This window comes from Podarcis vaucheri (genome assembly GCF_965113315.1).
Source record: "Podarcis vaucheri genome assembly, chromosome: 9".
Classification (NCBI taxonomy): Eukaryota; Metazoa; Chordata; class Lepidosauria; order Squamata; family Lacertidae; genus Podarcis; species Podarcis vaucheri.
In genome coordinates, this window is record NC_138767.1 from 38,344,896 (window position 1) to 38,362,031 (window position 17,136).

At 40.9% G+C, this 17,136-nt stretch overlaps 1 protein-coding gene across 5 annotated transcripts in view; it reads right to left on the reverse strand.

The window, feature by feature from the left end:
• ZNF827 (zinc finger protein 827) overlaps positions 1-17,136 on the reverse strand; it is a 124,244-nt gene that overhangs the window by 61,036 nt on the left and 46,072 nt on the right. For all 5 annotated transcript variants that reach the window (XM_082237547.1, XM_082237546.1, XM_082237545.1 and 2 more), the window contains exon 5: positions 13,289-13,522. In XM_082237547.1, coding sequence (XP_082093673.1) covers positions 13,289-13,522 — 234 coding nt within the window. The remainder of the gene's footprint in view (positions 1-13,288; positions 13,523-17,136) is intronic.

The following is a 17,136-nucleotide window of genomic DNA, read 5'->3' on the forward strand; positions in this document are numbered from 1 at the left end:
GCTGAACAAATCTTTGAATGAAGGTTTCCCTGGTCCAAGTTCAATGCTGGTTTTTTGCTCTTTTGGCTCATATTGGTACTCATGTTATTTTGGGTTTCTGTGACTGTTATGGAAAAAGCTGTTAAATGAACTGCCTGAAATAAACTTTCTGCAGCATGCCTTCACCAGTAATAAACCGAAAACCCTCCAAAATTGGCACAATCCTTATTAGACGTATCTCACCAACAGGTTAATTAAATATCTGTAAGTAACTGGGAAAACAGGATATGCTCTACAACACTGCTTAATTGTCACCAGATGTCAGCAGCGATATAACAAGATAACTAATGAAGCCTGTATTTAATTTTTATATTCTTCTACTGCATTGTTATGTTTCTATTTTTAATAGGATCTCCCCCCCCCCAATGCAAAATCTTCAGTGGTTCCTGGAGCTTAGCAAGGAAAGGTCAAAAGCAGGTCATTCTTTATAGGAGTGTCACATGCATATGACAGTGCCAGTATAATGGCATAACTTTTGTATCCATCTTCAGTGTGAAAACTGCATAAACAGAAAGGTTGCATCTATCCTTTGATGATGATTGCACTTTGGAAAAGTTTTGACCTTTCCCCTAACGTTTCTTGGAACTCTCTCTGAGCTTCATCTCAGCCACATCACCATCAGCACAACGTGCTAAGCCAAACCTTAGCTTTACAAAACCACACAGGTTTGGCTTAGCATGTCTTCCAGACTAGGGAATCACGGTTAAGCTCTCTGCTCCCTAACCACAAACTGTCACTAGCAAATCTCAGAGTTTACCATTTATGCAAATATCCATTTCCTTCCTAGGAGTGGCAGGTCAGTTCACCTGCAAATGAATTATTTAGTTGATAAGGAAGGAGTTTGGATTGATTACTTTAATGACTCACCCTACTCTGAATAATTTTTATCAAATTGGAGCCAGCCAAATTTTAATTTCCAGTTTGCCACCTCTTCAGCATTAGAGTAGCAGTTAATTGAAATGCTATTTTGTTTTTCCTTTAACATGCCTGAAATTTGATTGTTCTTCTGGACAACTCTTTGCTTAATCATGTTTCCATTGCCCCCGAGTTGTTAAAATTTATGGCAAATGGAAAAGCCTTCTATAGATGCTAGACAGGTTGCATCTGGCACAAATGCAAAGGTGGTCAGGTGGTAGATTAGAAAGCCGCCTCTGTGTAACAATGAATGTGTGTGTCATTCAACAGTTAATTCCTGCCTGCAAATATCTTCCTGCTTGGATACTTATTTTATTTATTTCAGGTATTTATATACTGTTTAATGTTCAGAATTTCTAAGCACATTGTATTTTCTTTTTTAAAAAAACAACAACACCTGTACAAAGATATAAAGGACGGGTGAATGGGTGGCAATTAGTAAGTCAGAGTAAAATTTACTTCAAATAATAGGTAACACATCTTGTCAGCTTCCTCCTCCTTTCCCTTTGGAGAACTCATCAAGGAGGAAGATACCAGACAACCCTGTGCTGGGGTGGGGGAAAGGTGGCGGTCCATCAGACAGCACTTTGTCAATGGCTCCTCCAACCCTGATTCTCTTCAATATGATGTGGACTGCTTAATGAGCCATACATTTATTCCCTCCATAACTCTCTTATTCAGTTAGTGTCACAGACCAGTCTGCAGTATTGTGTTTTGATAAATGTTTCATTTTTCTGGAGTCCCTGAAACATGTATGTATGTGGCCTGTTCACCCTGGTTGGCTGCTTGTCCCATCTTGCCAGTGTGGTGTAGTGGTTGAGAGCGGTAGTCTTGTAATCTGGGGAACCGGGTTCTCGTCTCCGCTCCTCCACATGCAGCTGCTGGGTGACCTTGGGCCAGTCACACTTCTGTGAAGTCTCTCAGCCCCACTCACCTCACAGAGTGTTTGTTGTGGGGGAGGAAGGGAAAGGAGAATGGTAGCCGCTTTGAGACTCCTTAAAGGGAGTGAAAGGCGGGATATCAAATCCAAACTCTTCTCTTCTTCTTCTTCTTCTCACTGGGACTCGCTTTGAGAATCCTAAGGAGCAAGAACCAACAGCTGTGTTCTCCCCAGGCAAGCCTGAATGGCACTGACTTTGTCATCCTTCTGATGCCAGGAAAAGATGCTCTTGTTTCTCCTGGGCATTTGGGCAGTGCCAATGGTCTTGCTTTGGGTCATTTCTTTGTTGTGTTCATTCTTTATGTCAGTGTAGCGGTCATTTTATGTTGTTGGATGGCTGTTATGTGGATGAAGGCTTTTACTATGTATTTTTGTTTTCATGTATATTTTATTGTGTATTATGTTTTGTATACTATTCTCCCTGGAAAACACTTTGGGACTTATTCTGGTAGCCTGAAGCAGCATGAACTGAATTGAGCTGAAAGCTGCAAAATATATCAGTTTGGCAGGAAACTGGAAAAACAAGTTCCAAAGTAATTTTCAAGATAATCAAACTCTATTAATTAACTTGATTGCATTTATGAAGTAATATTTAGTATATTTCAGGAGCACCATGAAATACACTACTGAACTAAGAAGAAATAAAAGTGATGTGATGAATCAACCCTACACGAGGAAGTCAAGCTGCCCTGAAGACATAGATTTATCTGGTAGGGGTCAGGACATCTGCCGTACAGTGAAATTAATCCAGTTACAGTCATGGATTGCAGTCTCAAAGCATACTATACGGATAAGTACATGCTAAATTTGTAGGTGCCCTGAACTAATATACTTTCCCCCAGTGGAGTCATGTTATTTAAAAAGCCAAATAGTTCCAGACGCAGCTCACATCCTCCCTAAGAAGCACTGTGGCGCAAGCAGTACCAGCTACTGCCTACCAGTCAGTTGAGGCAAGTTAGCAAACACATTTTTGGCAAATGTCTTCAGTGTAACTCACAGGCCCCTTTTGACTGTATTATTAATAAACAGCTGGCATTTGTGGTCACTAACTGCCTCAGGTCTCCATATGTGCTCAGCCTGATTTCCTTACAAGGTGGGACAATAAAACAATAATAAAGAGCTTTGTATTTTAACAAGTTCCTTTCATCGAAACACACCTGACGCTCCCTTTTTGTGTTACTCATTTGAAGGGGCAAATCTTGTTGAAAGAGTGTTGCACCCTTAGCACTAAGCCTGATGTTCTGTGGTTTTCTTGGCCCCTTCCTGATGCTGTCTATGTGTAGAGGGAAGGTTTGAAAGGGCACATAGGTGGTCTCTGAAGGGATGCACAGGCTGCCAAACATGCAGAAGTGGTGGTCCCTGTAAGCTTGAATCCAGCATGCTTAGAGTTCCAGGTAAAGAGGAGAGCCTACATGCATAGAGGCTTATGCTGTAGCAAACAGTGTTTAGTCATGAAGACCACACTGTAAAATCATTTGGGTCATAATGTAACAAGAATCTCAAGAGAATAGGTTTTTTTAAAGAGATAAATAGTCAAGTGTAGGAAGAGGCATCCCACCTCATTTATTACTTAAAGCAAATGGTCCATTCTGGTTTTAAAAGCCTCCAAAAACAACACACTGTTTTAAGAAGATTACATCAGTAAGCAAACATTTACTATGCATATTGCCTCCCCAATTTATTATTAAAATTGCCAAAGGTACATCAAATGCATTGAAGGGGAAAGTGGTTCAGTGGAAATGTTCTGTTGGAAGGGCTAACAGGAAAAGGGAAAGAGGCCCCAATCTAGAAAGAAAAAGGGAGGAAGCATCTAGGTACGCAAGGTACTGCTTATTGGCCCAATGTGTTCAGAAGAGAATCTTCCTCAGGAGCACTACACAATATTCTGTGCTCCTCTTCAGGTTTCCTCCCCTTTTTAAGGAACCCTAAACATGAAAACAATGGACATAATCCAGCCAAAATCATGTATTTTAGGACTCATTCAGATTAAGTTCAGCATCTGCTTAACTTGAGGAGCTCATGCCCAAATAGGGTTAGTTGAGTACTGACTACTGTATACAGATTAAATGGTAACAACAGTGCATCACCTACAAGGTTTATTTGAGATCAGCTGAGTTGCCTAATGTAATATTCTTGGAACACTCAAAGCAATATTCTTCATTTATCAAATCAGCACATTTCTTCTACTGCCTTGCAATACATTTCAGCACAGTCATTTAGTGTGCCAAAAATATTGGGAGCTAGTTTTTAGCAATTGCACTCTGAGTAGAAAAGCCAACATTATTTTTTAATTTTTAGAATCCATGTGATCTCTCTCCAAAGGATGATCTCATCCAGTCATAAGCAACTCCCTATGAAAATATCCACCATAAAATGATTCAAACTGCTTCTAGTCAGCACACTATGTTATTTACATAATAAACGGAATTCACCATAATTTATTATTAGATTTCAAGTGCCTTACAATGGAAGGTACACATTGTTAGCGTCATGGCTCCCCTCGGGGGGGGGGGATCTGTGAGCATACAGATTAGATGTAAATTAATGTAACACAGCAATGATGTACGGAGAAAAGGAATAGCAGAATCTGCAGTTTCCTACCCACTGCATCATATTTTCACTGAGACAGGGCTGGCCCAAGGCATTTTGCTGCCTGAGGCAAATAACAAGATGGCACCCCCTTCCTCCATTTCACATTTAGAAGCCCATTAGGCTGTGTATTCACCATACATTTAAAGCACACACCCCTAAAGAATCATGGGTATTGTAGTTTCTTAAGGGGGCTGAGAACCAGTGCTGCCCAGCAAGGACTGGGGTATTTTGGGGGAAGTTTTGTTGGGAGTTTTTGCTGTTGTTACTGATATTAACGGCTATTACCTTTTTGTATCTTTATTTTTATGTGGAAATTGTTCAGTTTGGTAATGTAGTTTTTAATGTGTTTTATTTCATTTTATGACGACTTTGCTAGATTTGTAATTATGTAAATCTTTTCATATTGTAAGCCACCTTGAGCATTGTTTTAACTGTGGAAAGGCGGCACATAAATAAAAAGATGACGATGAGTGCTCCCCCCCAGGGGGTACTCAAAGGTACGCAATACTGACATCTCTTTTTTTGTTGTCAAAAAGTGTGGCACTTACTGTAACAACTTCATGGTGAGTACCAGCACCTATTTTTCTAGGGATAAAGCACTGAGAACTGTACTTCAGTTTCCAGAATTATTTAAATGTATAGTGTATACACAGCCTTAGACTGAATCTTACTTCAGTATTGACAATGGGACACCAATCTCCACTGCACCTGAGGGCACTAGACTAGCTTAGAGTGTTGCAGGCAGGTCATGTGATACACATAGTTCTGCCTGCTTGATACCCTTGGTACTTGCTGCCTGGGGCAGCCGTCTCACTCTGCCAGTGATCAATGATCAAACCAGGAGATGATGTGCCAAACTGCGTCTCTCCAGTATATGCAATGTGAGTGGGTATGCCTTCTTTTACCCTGTTTCACAGTGCCAGATACTCTTGGGATGACAGCCTTTTTTGAGTGTAGGATGCAACACATTTGCTAGCACATCACTTCTCTTTACAGCCCCTCCTGAGCTGAAAGTTATTCATCTGAAGCAGGGAACCTTCCTCACTAAGGCTCCCCAAGCAATTAAGAACCCTGATTTGAATCTTGCAGTGGTCCTCCATAACTAGAAGAGCCTCCTTGCTTCCAAAGAAAGCCCTTAGCTGTAAAGATGGGCAAGGTGAAGTGCCAGAGGGGACAGGACTTGCCAGGAGTGAACACCCAAGAGGGCTTTGGTCTTTGCAATGATGGATGCATAAGTTTGTGATGTGGTAAATGAATCAACTATCTGCCAGCTAAGAATCTCAGATGCTGATTTGACTGACATGTTCTGTCTTTTAACACATCCCCTGGCAATTCCTGTTGTTTAAAGATACTCACACAGGGACTAAACCACCTTAGTGTCCCATAGAGGGACAATCATCTATCTGGAATCACAACAATAACAGGGGAATAAGTAGCTACCTTGTACTGAGTTAGATCATTGGTTCATCAACCTTAGTATTGTCAACACTGATTGGCAGAGGTTTCCCAGGGTTTCAGAGAGGAGAAATTCCCAGCCCTACCTGGAAATGCTGGGGATTGCACCAGGAACCTGGTCTCATCAGGACCATAGACCAGGGTTGGTCGGTCTCTGGTTGCTCCATTTACCTTGGAGACCTGGTATAGTGTACTGGCTGAGAGATGGAGCTATGAATCAGAAGATCACTGATTTGAATCTTACTCTTGCCATGAACTCACTTGATGACCTTGGGCAAACCACACTTTATTAGTTTGAGTTTCATCTTCAAGAACACGGGGAGGTAATAATACTGACTTTGTCTTACAGGGTTGTTGTAAGGTTTACAACTAGATAATGCACATGAAGCACTTCAGACACTTGAAAGTGTCATACAAGTGTTCAGCATTCTCTACAGACAGAAGAGTCTCTGAAGAACTCTAAAGAACACAATAACACTCTTAGGGTTCAGAAGACCTGGCAATCCTACACCTTCTTGACATGGCAGTCCTTTCTACATCAGAATGAAAGCTTGTTTTCCTGGTATACTGTTCCTCCATTTTCACATAGGGCCAACTTCAGATAAATGCCTCTCTGAGAAACATAGATGATAAAGTGAGGGTTATACCATCTTGCAAAACCATGTACAAATCAATCCTTCACTACCTTGGGGAGTTTTGAACTGTGCTTTACTTAGGAAGGTTTATTATGGCTAAAAATTGAAAGATCTCCCATGCTCTTTTCCCCAACCCTCTTTAGAAGATAATAGAGACACTGAGGTGAATGTTTCAATTCAACAATATTGTAAGAAAAAGCTCTTATTGTAGGAAAACAGTTATTCTCTTTTTTTAAAAAAACTTAAGCTTTCTATCTTTGCATTCTGCAATGCATTTAAAGCAAAGGTCAAAGTGCTATTGTCATCAAAGAGTATCTGAAGAGGAAATGACTCAATGAACTTGCTGTGCTATAAGACCCACACATATATAAAATAACATATATTAAAGTGTAAACTTTGCAGGATTTGGATTTGACCTTTAAAAACTTGAAACAGTAACTCTAGCTATTTAAGAATTAAAACCAGAGGTAAAGAGACCCTGAATCTAAGTGAGAGCCTAAAATGACCTTTAAAACGAAACGTAGGTTATTTGTAAACCTCTTGAAAACACCAGTGGATGAGCAGGGTTTAAATCTAGCTCAGCATTCCCCAGGAGGGGTGCATATGGGGGATCCTAACCCCCTGTCAAATTTGGCCTGCAAGGTTGATAAAGATATTCAGAAAAATGTTTCTTAATATGTTCTGCTCTGGGTATTATGAAATATATTAGATTCATAAACAATACTTATTTCACTCCTGTTTCAACCCTCCTCTCCCAAAAAATAAAGAAGGCACTTTCTTTTAGGAGAATGTGTCCCCATCCCCAGTGCTTGATTGCTGAGTACATGCAAGGCAAGAATGATCCATGTAGACCAGAGGTGGGAGGCTTTTTTCAGCCCAAGAGCTGCATTTCCTTCTGGGCAACTTTCTGAGGACCACATGTCAGAAGCCAGAGGCAACAGTGGGTAGAGCAATGAATGTATATTTTAACATTGTACAGTGGGCTTGTTTACACACACAGACACACACACAGACACACACACACACACACACACACACACACACACACACACACACACACTGTATCCACCATCCTGACAAGCAAGAGGCGCTGTCAGATTTCAAGGACAAATTCCAACCAAGCAAAAGCACTTGGGGTGCAAAGGTGGGGCATTAAGGGGTGCAGCCCAGGGGAAATTCTGAAGGCCAGATAAACAAGCCTAGCAGGCCCCCCTTTGGCCACTGAGCCTGAGTTTCCCCATCCTTGATGTAAACAAGCTGAGGAGCATCTGTTTTGGGGGAGGGTGTTGCCTCTGTTGTTTTATTGGACTGGATTGTAGGAAGGACAGTTATGCTAGTTCAAATTATTCAAGATGGAAAAAATGTTTCAATAGCACATGCTACTCTGCTTGCATAAATACAATAACAGAAACACGTGGTTGTGTTATACATCTAAACAGAGATGATGAAATCTAAACACTATTGAATAAATACTGATGCACATTGTATATTTTTATTTCCTTTCTGGTCTGGTAAACAGCTGAAATAACCTTACACACTTATATAATGTTGCTATTTGAATCTTTACCACACAAGTATATATACTGGACAAATAGTTATCTTACAGACAGTTACAATACTGCTGTGAATGTGACTTATGTATCAAGGTGTATACTTGAATATTATTCCATCAAGCATAAATCAAAAGCTGTCTCCCCATCCCCTTTTTCGCTTCTTACTATGTGAATACATACACACACAATATATATATTTACACACACACACACACACACACACACACACACACACACTGTGGTAAACAAAACCCTTGTCATTTTTGGTGGCCTAGATATTGTGCTCAGTACAAAGGAATCCAGCTTTTTTTGGATCAGAGGAGGGAGGGAGGGGCAACCTTTCCCGTTTTTCTGCCAGTTGTCAAACCACCACCACCACCAAGCAAGGCCACTGTCTTCTCAACTGGTAGACAGCCTTATGAATGTCTGTATTTATGCTATCTACATATTCATTCCAAATAAAGCCCTTTACAGATGTTCTTACCAGGCAGCATGCATTCGGTGACACTCTTGTGGGAGGCTCTGTGCCTAATCTACACACGTTCATCTGAACATCAGAAGAGTGTGTATGTGTGGGTTGGCCATCTTCAGACATTCAAACAGATGTGTGCAGGTTGAGAAAGATCCTGATGCTACAATGTCATTCCACAACAGGCCTGCTTATACTGGGATGGCAACATATCCTACACTAGAGGAAAGTCCTCTGTTTTGAATGTCCAGTCCAAAGTCTGCTTTAAAGACAGCGGAGCATAAAAAGGGAGAGCAGGGTCCTTGAAATTGTCTATCAACAGTTAGCAGCACCTAGTCAGCAGAGTCAACAGTCACACAAGTTTTCCCCAGTATGGTGAAGTGTATGTATCACCTAATCAAATTATATTGTTTCTAAATTTGTGACTGTTCGTATAAATTATCATATGTAATTTTTATGCAAATTGTTGTCCTCTTTTTTGGATGATGCACGTCCTCTGTTTTGGCAAAGCATAAGTGGGCAACCCTGGTTTATACTACACAGGGATACTGCTAGCATCCAAACTTGGTTCTCAGAGTTTTGCAGCAAGATAATTGGTACAGTATTCTTTTAAAATGTTATAAAAATATTGCACAAAGGGCTTTTCAATTTCTCCCTACATTTCCATTTATCACCTGGCATTTTTCATTTTTCTTCTTTTACCACTGGGATTCTGCTCTGGTATGATATTTCCTCCACCCGCAAGAGTTGGTAACCATATGACATCACTAGGCTGGGCATTGTGACATCACCAGGCCTTGGAATGCTGCTGGCTCAGCAGCCATCCTTAGAAATGGCAAATCCGTTGGAGACCTGTTGTCCTGATAGATTCGGCTCAATCGGATAAAGATGAAAGGAAGGAATTTCTGAACCACAGAAGACATCTACAGTTATGAGACAGCTGCTGCTAAGATTACAGAAGCACTTGCAGACATTGTCAGGAGAAACGTAGAAACCGGGGCACTTAAAAATACCCAAAACACTCCACCAGGCTGACCTGTCAGCAATTTGAAGTGCAAATCATTAACAAGGCTTTTTAAGCCTGAGCATTTGTTCTGTTAAGGCAATTGCACAGGAAACATCCAACGCCAGCATAGTTTACTTCTGAATATATACCTGTAAGCAAAGTCCTGATGAGCTCTAGTTCAAAATTTCTGGGAACAAAGACATTATAGGGAATATAACTAAGGAAAGCCTTCTCACTCAGAAGGTATGATTCACCATTTTTCTGTTCTAGAATATTTCAAACAAGTCAAAAAAGTTTTTATATTGAAAATAGATAGTCATAAACAATCTAATATTTCAATCTGAAGGTTAATATAAGCCCACCAGTCAGCCTGCAAAGAAAGATCAGCTGTGGTTTCTGTAAGAAAGCCCCTATTAATTGCTCCCTTTCCAGCTTATTGATGAGCTAGATAGCAAACACCACTACCATCAGCATTTTTTTTTTACTGAATTACTTAAAACACACAAGACAAATGGTTTGCTAATGTATTTATAACATACATTATTTCAATACAGTGAGTTCAAAACTCAAAAAGGAATGGAGATTTAATATGAGTCTTCTCAACATTTTCATTTAAACTGCAAATGGACCGATAGGCCATCATAATGCACAAGCATATATTTCGAAGAAAATCATTACAACCCATATTAATATAAAACTAGCAACAAATTATGCCCCGCATTCGTAGCAGAGCCCACAAATCTTGGCAGAACTTGGGAGCAAACCACTTGTCTATAAGCCAACAAGGTGAAGCTTTCATGCTCCCCGCTCAACAGGTTCCTTGCTGGGCGATTTTTACAAAGAAAGAACAACCACCAGTATATGTATGAGTGCTGCAACCCCTCCTCTAATGCTGTGTACAAGGGTAACCTCATACCATTTTGAAAGGCGTTTTGTTGTTGTTGTTTTAAATCCTCCAATGGTGTATACCAGAGGCTTTCCCCAATAGACACAAGAATTAAATTTCTAATCACTGGTGATAAAAATTACTCATATCATCAGGATGCTAAATAAGACTTTTTATTTCTTTATAACTGAATTATTAATAATAAAATCTCCCTCTCCAGAAACTCATACTTATTATTCATGAAAGCAGAAAGTGGGCATGCTTTTTCCTTCTTCTCAACAACTTATTCCTATATTTATATTCAAACATTACCCACAAATACTTGTGCTTTGTGAATGAAAAATAAACCTCATATCACCAGGTATGCTGTTGGAAATTTTCTCAAAATCTCTATTAAGCATAATTGCATACTGAATATTTTATGCAGGGTACAACCTCATCTTTCGGAATAGCCTGACATCCAGACTTGCCCAGTCATCAGTAGCTTACCAAGACAAGCACGCTGTTTACAAATGTTTTCGTATAATAGGTCTACCTAGAATACACAGTACATCCAAACAACATGTTCTGGATAAATGGGGGAAGCCGGAGTAGGATAGGCAGAAAGAGAAAGAGAGAGCCAGCAAATGAATAGACCCACCTTAAAATATTCAGAAATAATTAAAAGAATGAGATTAGAAGAAAAGACAACATGTTGGAGATGTAAACACCTGAAAGCAGATATGCTACATACAGTGGTACCCCGGTTACAAACACTTCAGGTTACAGACACCGCAAACCTGGAAGTAGTACCTCAGGTTAAGAACTCTACCTCAGGATGAGATCAGAAATCGCACACCAGCGGCAGGGCAGCAGCAGCAGGAGGCCCCATTAGCTAAAGTGGTACCTCAGGTTAAGAACAGTTTCAGGTTAAGAACGGACCTCTGGAACAAATTAAGTTCGTAACCAGAGGTACTACTGTATTTAGAATGGACCAGTAATACAAGTATTTTGGAGATTAACACTAAGTAAGATTAATGAAGGTGAAGATTCCATCGTAGTTACCGTATTTTTTGCTCTATAAGACTCACTTTTTCCCTCCTAAAAAGTAAGGGGAAATGTGTGAGCGTCTTATGGAGCGAATGCAGGCTGCGCAGCTATCCCAGAAGCCAGAACAGCAAGAGGGATTGCTGCTTTCGCTGCGCAGTGATCCCTCTTACTGTTCTGGCTTCTGAGATTCAGAAATTTTTTCTCCTTGTTTTCCTCCTCCTAAAACTAGGTGCGTCTTGTGGTCTGGTGCGTCTTATAGAGCGAAAAATACGGTACTTCATAAACAGCTTAGAGGCTTTATTACAATCAACTGGTATATAATGTTTTGTAAATAAATATGTTTTTAGATTGGAGGCTGAAAAATAACTTAGTCTGCAAATTTAATCCCACTGATTTGGGAGTAAGCCCCACTAAAATCTGTGGGACTTACTTCAGAGTAAACATGGTTAGGATTGCAGCCATATTTATTACTTATTAAAAGCAGCTAAAAGTTTAAACATGCAGAATCGGAAGAATGCTAATGAACTGGGAAATTTGCCTCTAGGAAAATGATCAAATTGGAGAAGTTAGCTTTTTCAATCAAAAAGAGTAATGGGGAGTTTGGTGCATCCAAAATAAGAAGGATTTAGCAAACCCTCATCAGCTGAGAAGTGGACGGCTAAATCCTGTTTCGGTTACAAGCACTTGTTTGTGCAGCCAAGGCAGAATTGAACCCCAGCCACCCCACTTCACAAGTGACACCAGCTATTTGACAGGTGGAAAATGGAAATCCTGGGGTGGGGGCATGATTAGCTCATAGCCCAGGGGTTTCCCTACTCCTGCTTTAGGAATCCCCATCCCATGTTTGAGGCTTCCTCATGCCTGCTGATACCGCATTCTTGTGCATGGATGATGCTGTGTACCATACAATCCACACTTGGAGAGCAACAGTTCTTTACCCAGTTCTACATATGGGAGGCTAGTAGCAAGCCCACTCACCTGGGGGCAGATGCAGGCTTAGAGCACAACACTTGATACATGAATAATAATAATAATAATAATAATAATAATAATAATAATATATTATTTATACCCCGCCCATCTGGCTGGGTTTCCCCAGCCACTCTGGGCGGCTTCCAACTGAATATTAAAAACAGTACAGCATCAAACATTAAAAACTTCCCATACATGAAGCCTGTATGATGTCCCTACATTCTGAATTGCAGCATCCTCTAGGGCAGGGGTCAGCAAACTTTTTCAGCAGGGGGCCGGTCGACTGTCCCTCAGACCCTGTGGGGAGCCGGACTATATTTGGGGAGGGGGAAATGAACGAATTCCTATGCCCCACAAATAACCCAGAGATTCATTTTAAATAAAAGCACACATTCTACTCATGTAAAAACACCAGGCAGGCCCCGCAAATAACCCAGAGGTGCATTTTAAATAAAAGGACACATTCTACTAATGTAAAAACACGCTGATTCCTGGACTGCCCGCGGGCTGGATTTAGAAGGCGATTGGGCCGGATCCGGCCCCCAGGCCTTAGTTTGCCTACCCATGCTCTAGGGTATCCCAAAGCTGTAGCTGTCCCAAATATGGAACTGCAAAAAGCTCATGAAGAGGAACCAGAAATATTTTGCAATAATTTGATCGTGGTTATTAGAAAGTCAACATCAGTGCATCACAGTAATTAGCCATTAAAGCCCTCTTTGTTGTAACTAAAATGAGGCAACAGACAACTTCACAACTAAAAACCAGAAAGTTGAATACTTTAAAAACCAATCTGGTACCTGATAGCTTCATAAGAAGTTCGGATGCTGCTTTGACAGACATGTCCTGCTGCAATACATTCGCCGGCACTTCTTGTGGCTTGAGATTCTCCTCGGGAAGGCTTGCGGAAGATGTTTCAGGCTCAGGACTAAAAACGTAAGTAGATTTCGGAAAAGTGGAGCTTGCATTTTCCTCATCTTTCGGTTCATCTTTCACTTTAAATGTAGGAGGCAAGGGTTCTTTTTGATTTGCAGCTGTTAACAGAAGGGGAGGAAAGGGTTCAGTGAAGTGCGTAAATGTATAATCAGAAGACAGCAAGTTCACAAGAGTCATGGGGAACAGTTTGGGATGATGGTGCAGGGCAGGGAACTCTACACAGAAAACCAAATTGGCAGGCTTCAAGAGGCAAAAAGTACTGATAAATTCCTACACAAAAGGCAACCAGATAGCTGATGCCTTCTGAATGCCAATCCTAGAATATACTTTCTGATGCAGTCTGGGGGAAGAAGCACTAATTCATCCCACTGGTTAATCTATTGGAATTCCAAAAAGTTAGGATCCTCACTAGGCAGTAATGCTTCAAGCTGCCTATGGAATTCTGTTGCATCCATGAAGCAGAACTACATCATTTAAAAAAAAAATCTTTGTCAGGTTTTGGGACAATGGAGATAAGTGTTTCACAGAACAAAAGAGGGAGCTCCCCATGCTCCAAGCCCATAGGATTCCTCAAATAATGCCTGCCGTGGCAGCATATGCAGTTTGCTCCAATCAGACATATAGCTGTCTAGCCCTGGCACTTTTTCCTTTCTTTAATTACACCCTTTCTATTTTGCTCGTTTGCAGAGAAGCCTGCAATGCATCGATCTGGGCCAAAGCAAGCTGGGTGAGTGGGGATAAAGTTCAATTTTGCAGAAAAAGCTGACAGGGAACTATCCTCAGGCTCCATCTAAGTTTCTGCTGTTGTTCATATTATAATAAATGGAAATACTCTCCTAAAACATTGCTAGTAAATTTCGCAAGCCCACTAAATAAAACATCATCGCCTGCTGTTTTATGAGCTGGAACTCTGTTAAGTATCACAGTGCTGGTCAAATGTACAATTCCACACACTATTTTGGATACACATTGCTCTGATCAATGGGTTTAATTTCTTCCTTTAGCATAACATCTTTCCCCTTGTGTGGCATTGACATATCTACATTTTCATCTTTCAGATATATTCCATTCCTTCAGTGACTTTATAACATGTTGCTAGGTAACAGTGCACACAAGTCAGGTTTCAGGACCTTTCGTTAAGACACTATAAAATGAGCGCATGGGCCTTTTTTTGCATGAAAAATGCACATTGGGGGGCCTTTACTATTCCTGTCTGTTGAACACTAAAGATCAATTTCTAAATAAAAAAAATGAAGAGTGAAACTGTATTCTGTCTGTATTCTGTTATCCTCTCCCCCTAAAATGCTTTTTGTTGCCTTTCTTTCAGACACCACAGGCTCTGCTATCACCAAGTCATTTGATTGGATTTGGGTTTGAAAAAGGGGGAAGGGATATCAGTGTGTTCCTAATTCTAAACACCTATCAGTTCCTCATAATTTTATGTCACTATAATCCAATGCATGTTTAAAAGGTAAAGGTAAAGGGACCCAACTATTAGGTCCATTCATGGCCGACTCTGGGGTTGCGGCGCTCATCTCGCTTTATTGGCCGAGGGAGCCAGCATACAGCTTCTGGGTCATGTGGCCAGCATGACTAAGCCGCTTCTGGCAAACCAAAGCAGTGCACGGAAACACCATTTACCTTCCCGCCGGAGCGGTACCTATTTATCTACTTGCACTTTGACGTGCTTTCGAACTGCTAGGTTGGCAGGAACACGGACCGAGCAACGGGAGCTCACCCCATCGCAGGGTTTAACCCACAGCGCCACCGGCATCCCTTCAATGCATGTTTACTTGGAAGTAAATCCCAATACTGCACTTACTCCCTAGGAAGTGTGCCTCTTAGAAATCTAGTAGAAATTGCTTGCTCTTAGCATATCAAACTGCATTTGTTAAGCATCTTTAATTGTCAATTCGTCTTTACAAATCTCCTCTCTATCCTACGTTTGCCAATAGCAGTTTTTGTAACCCCAGAAATCCAACATTTAGGGCAAATCAAGACAATTAAGCATGGGTGGGCATTGTGGCCACCATCAGCCTAAGTCAGCATGGCCAATGGGCAGGGATTATGGAAGCCTCGATGACACCATATTGGCTACTCTTTCTACAAGCCCACCCTTCTCTACATTCCTCCCCATCTTCAGTGCAGCAGATGGCTCTTTGGTGAAGGAACTTTTCAGTGTTAACACACCTGTTATGGAATGCTCTCCCCAGAGAGGCTTTCCCCTTTCCCTTCACCAAGTGAGGTTTTTTCAGAAAAAGTCTCAAGTGCTAGCAATAGTCATAATAAATGGCATATCTGCATTTTCCATTGCATCAGCAACAAAAGAGAAAATAAAAATTATTTCCCCCCGATCCTCTTGGATCCACTAGGAACAATATTAACTGTTATGATTGGGGGGCGCTAAACATTTGGGGAGGAAGCATGAATAGGTATATGTGTCAATCTGAGCCTATTCTGTGGTTTATTACTGTAGATCATGGCATAGGTAAGAAAACTGACATAATCCTAATAGGACAGGAGACCCTCCATGATGAACTCTGGTGACCTTGGTACAAGTCTGATTCCAGCCTCATCTCCTGGAGGGTATTCAAGAAATTCTGAGTCCCTCAGACCTGGCATAAAGGTCAACACATGTAAATTCAGTTGTCAGTACAGCCTATTTACCACCTGAATGGGGGCCATCAAGATAATTTGAAGGCAAGGAGCAAACAAAGGGTGACCAGTTTAGACATCATGCACTAGGATAATATCCTTTCAAACTCCTAATTTGCAACATGGGCGAGGTAAGAAATGGGTAGGAAACTCTGGAAGAAAAACAATAATAACTGCTGGAACTGCAGGAATTGCTCATCTCAAGGCCCCCTCGCCCAGTAAGATGCATTAGCATGAAATATTATAAAACACCTGGATTTTCAGGAGTTAGTTGGGTTCTCCCAGTTCCATTGAAAGCAACTCACACAGCGCTCCCAAGGAATCAGCACAACCCCATTTCGCTTAAGGACAGGTATACTAACCCCCTCATTTCTAAACTTACTATTAGGGTGAGTCCTGCTGGCCCAAATTGTCACACTCACTTTTGTAGGCTTTGAGAATACTCAGCGAATTTCCCACTCTTTAGGTGAGTAGGTGTTGTAGGGTTTGCGGCCTGCTTAAGTTGTAATTTTTCTGCCTGAAGCAGCATTTATATATTTGTCATTTTCATTTCATATAATAAACCAAGCTTTCTTTATTCTTTTTGTTTAAGAACTTCTTATGGGTATGGGGTTGAGGGCAATCACATATTCATAAACAGATGCATGTTATAACTCCAGCAAAAGATCCTAAATTTCTCGTTATGGTGTGTGTATGAATACTGTACATGTGAGTGCTGGACACGCACATCAGTTCAAACACATACTGTAACAGAAGGGAAGTTTCAGAGTTTTACACTCTTTTTTGAACACAAACCTGTAAGTGAAGACAGTCAGAATGACAGAACCCCAACATGGCAAGAAGCAGAGTTGCAAAATATTCTGCACATCACTCAGCAAGAGCATCATGATTAGTGATATCCCAGTGCTGGCACCCTGCCAAACTGGTCAACACTTTAGTTATGTGATCACACCAGTGATTTAACTGCCTGCTGTCGTGGTTCCACAAGACATTGGGGCATCAGTGCAGCTGCATAGCTAATGCATAACAATTTAGGGCAAATTATTATGTTCTTTTG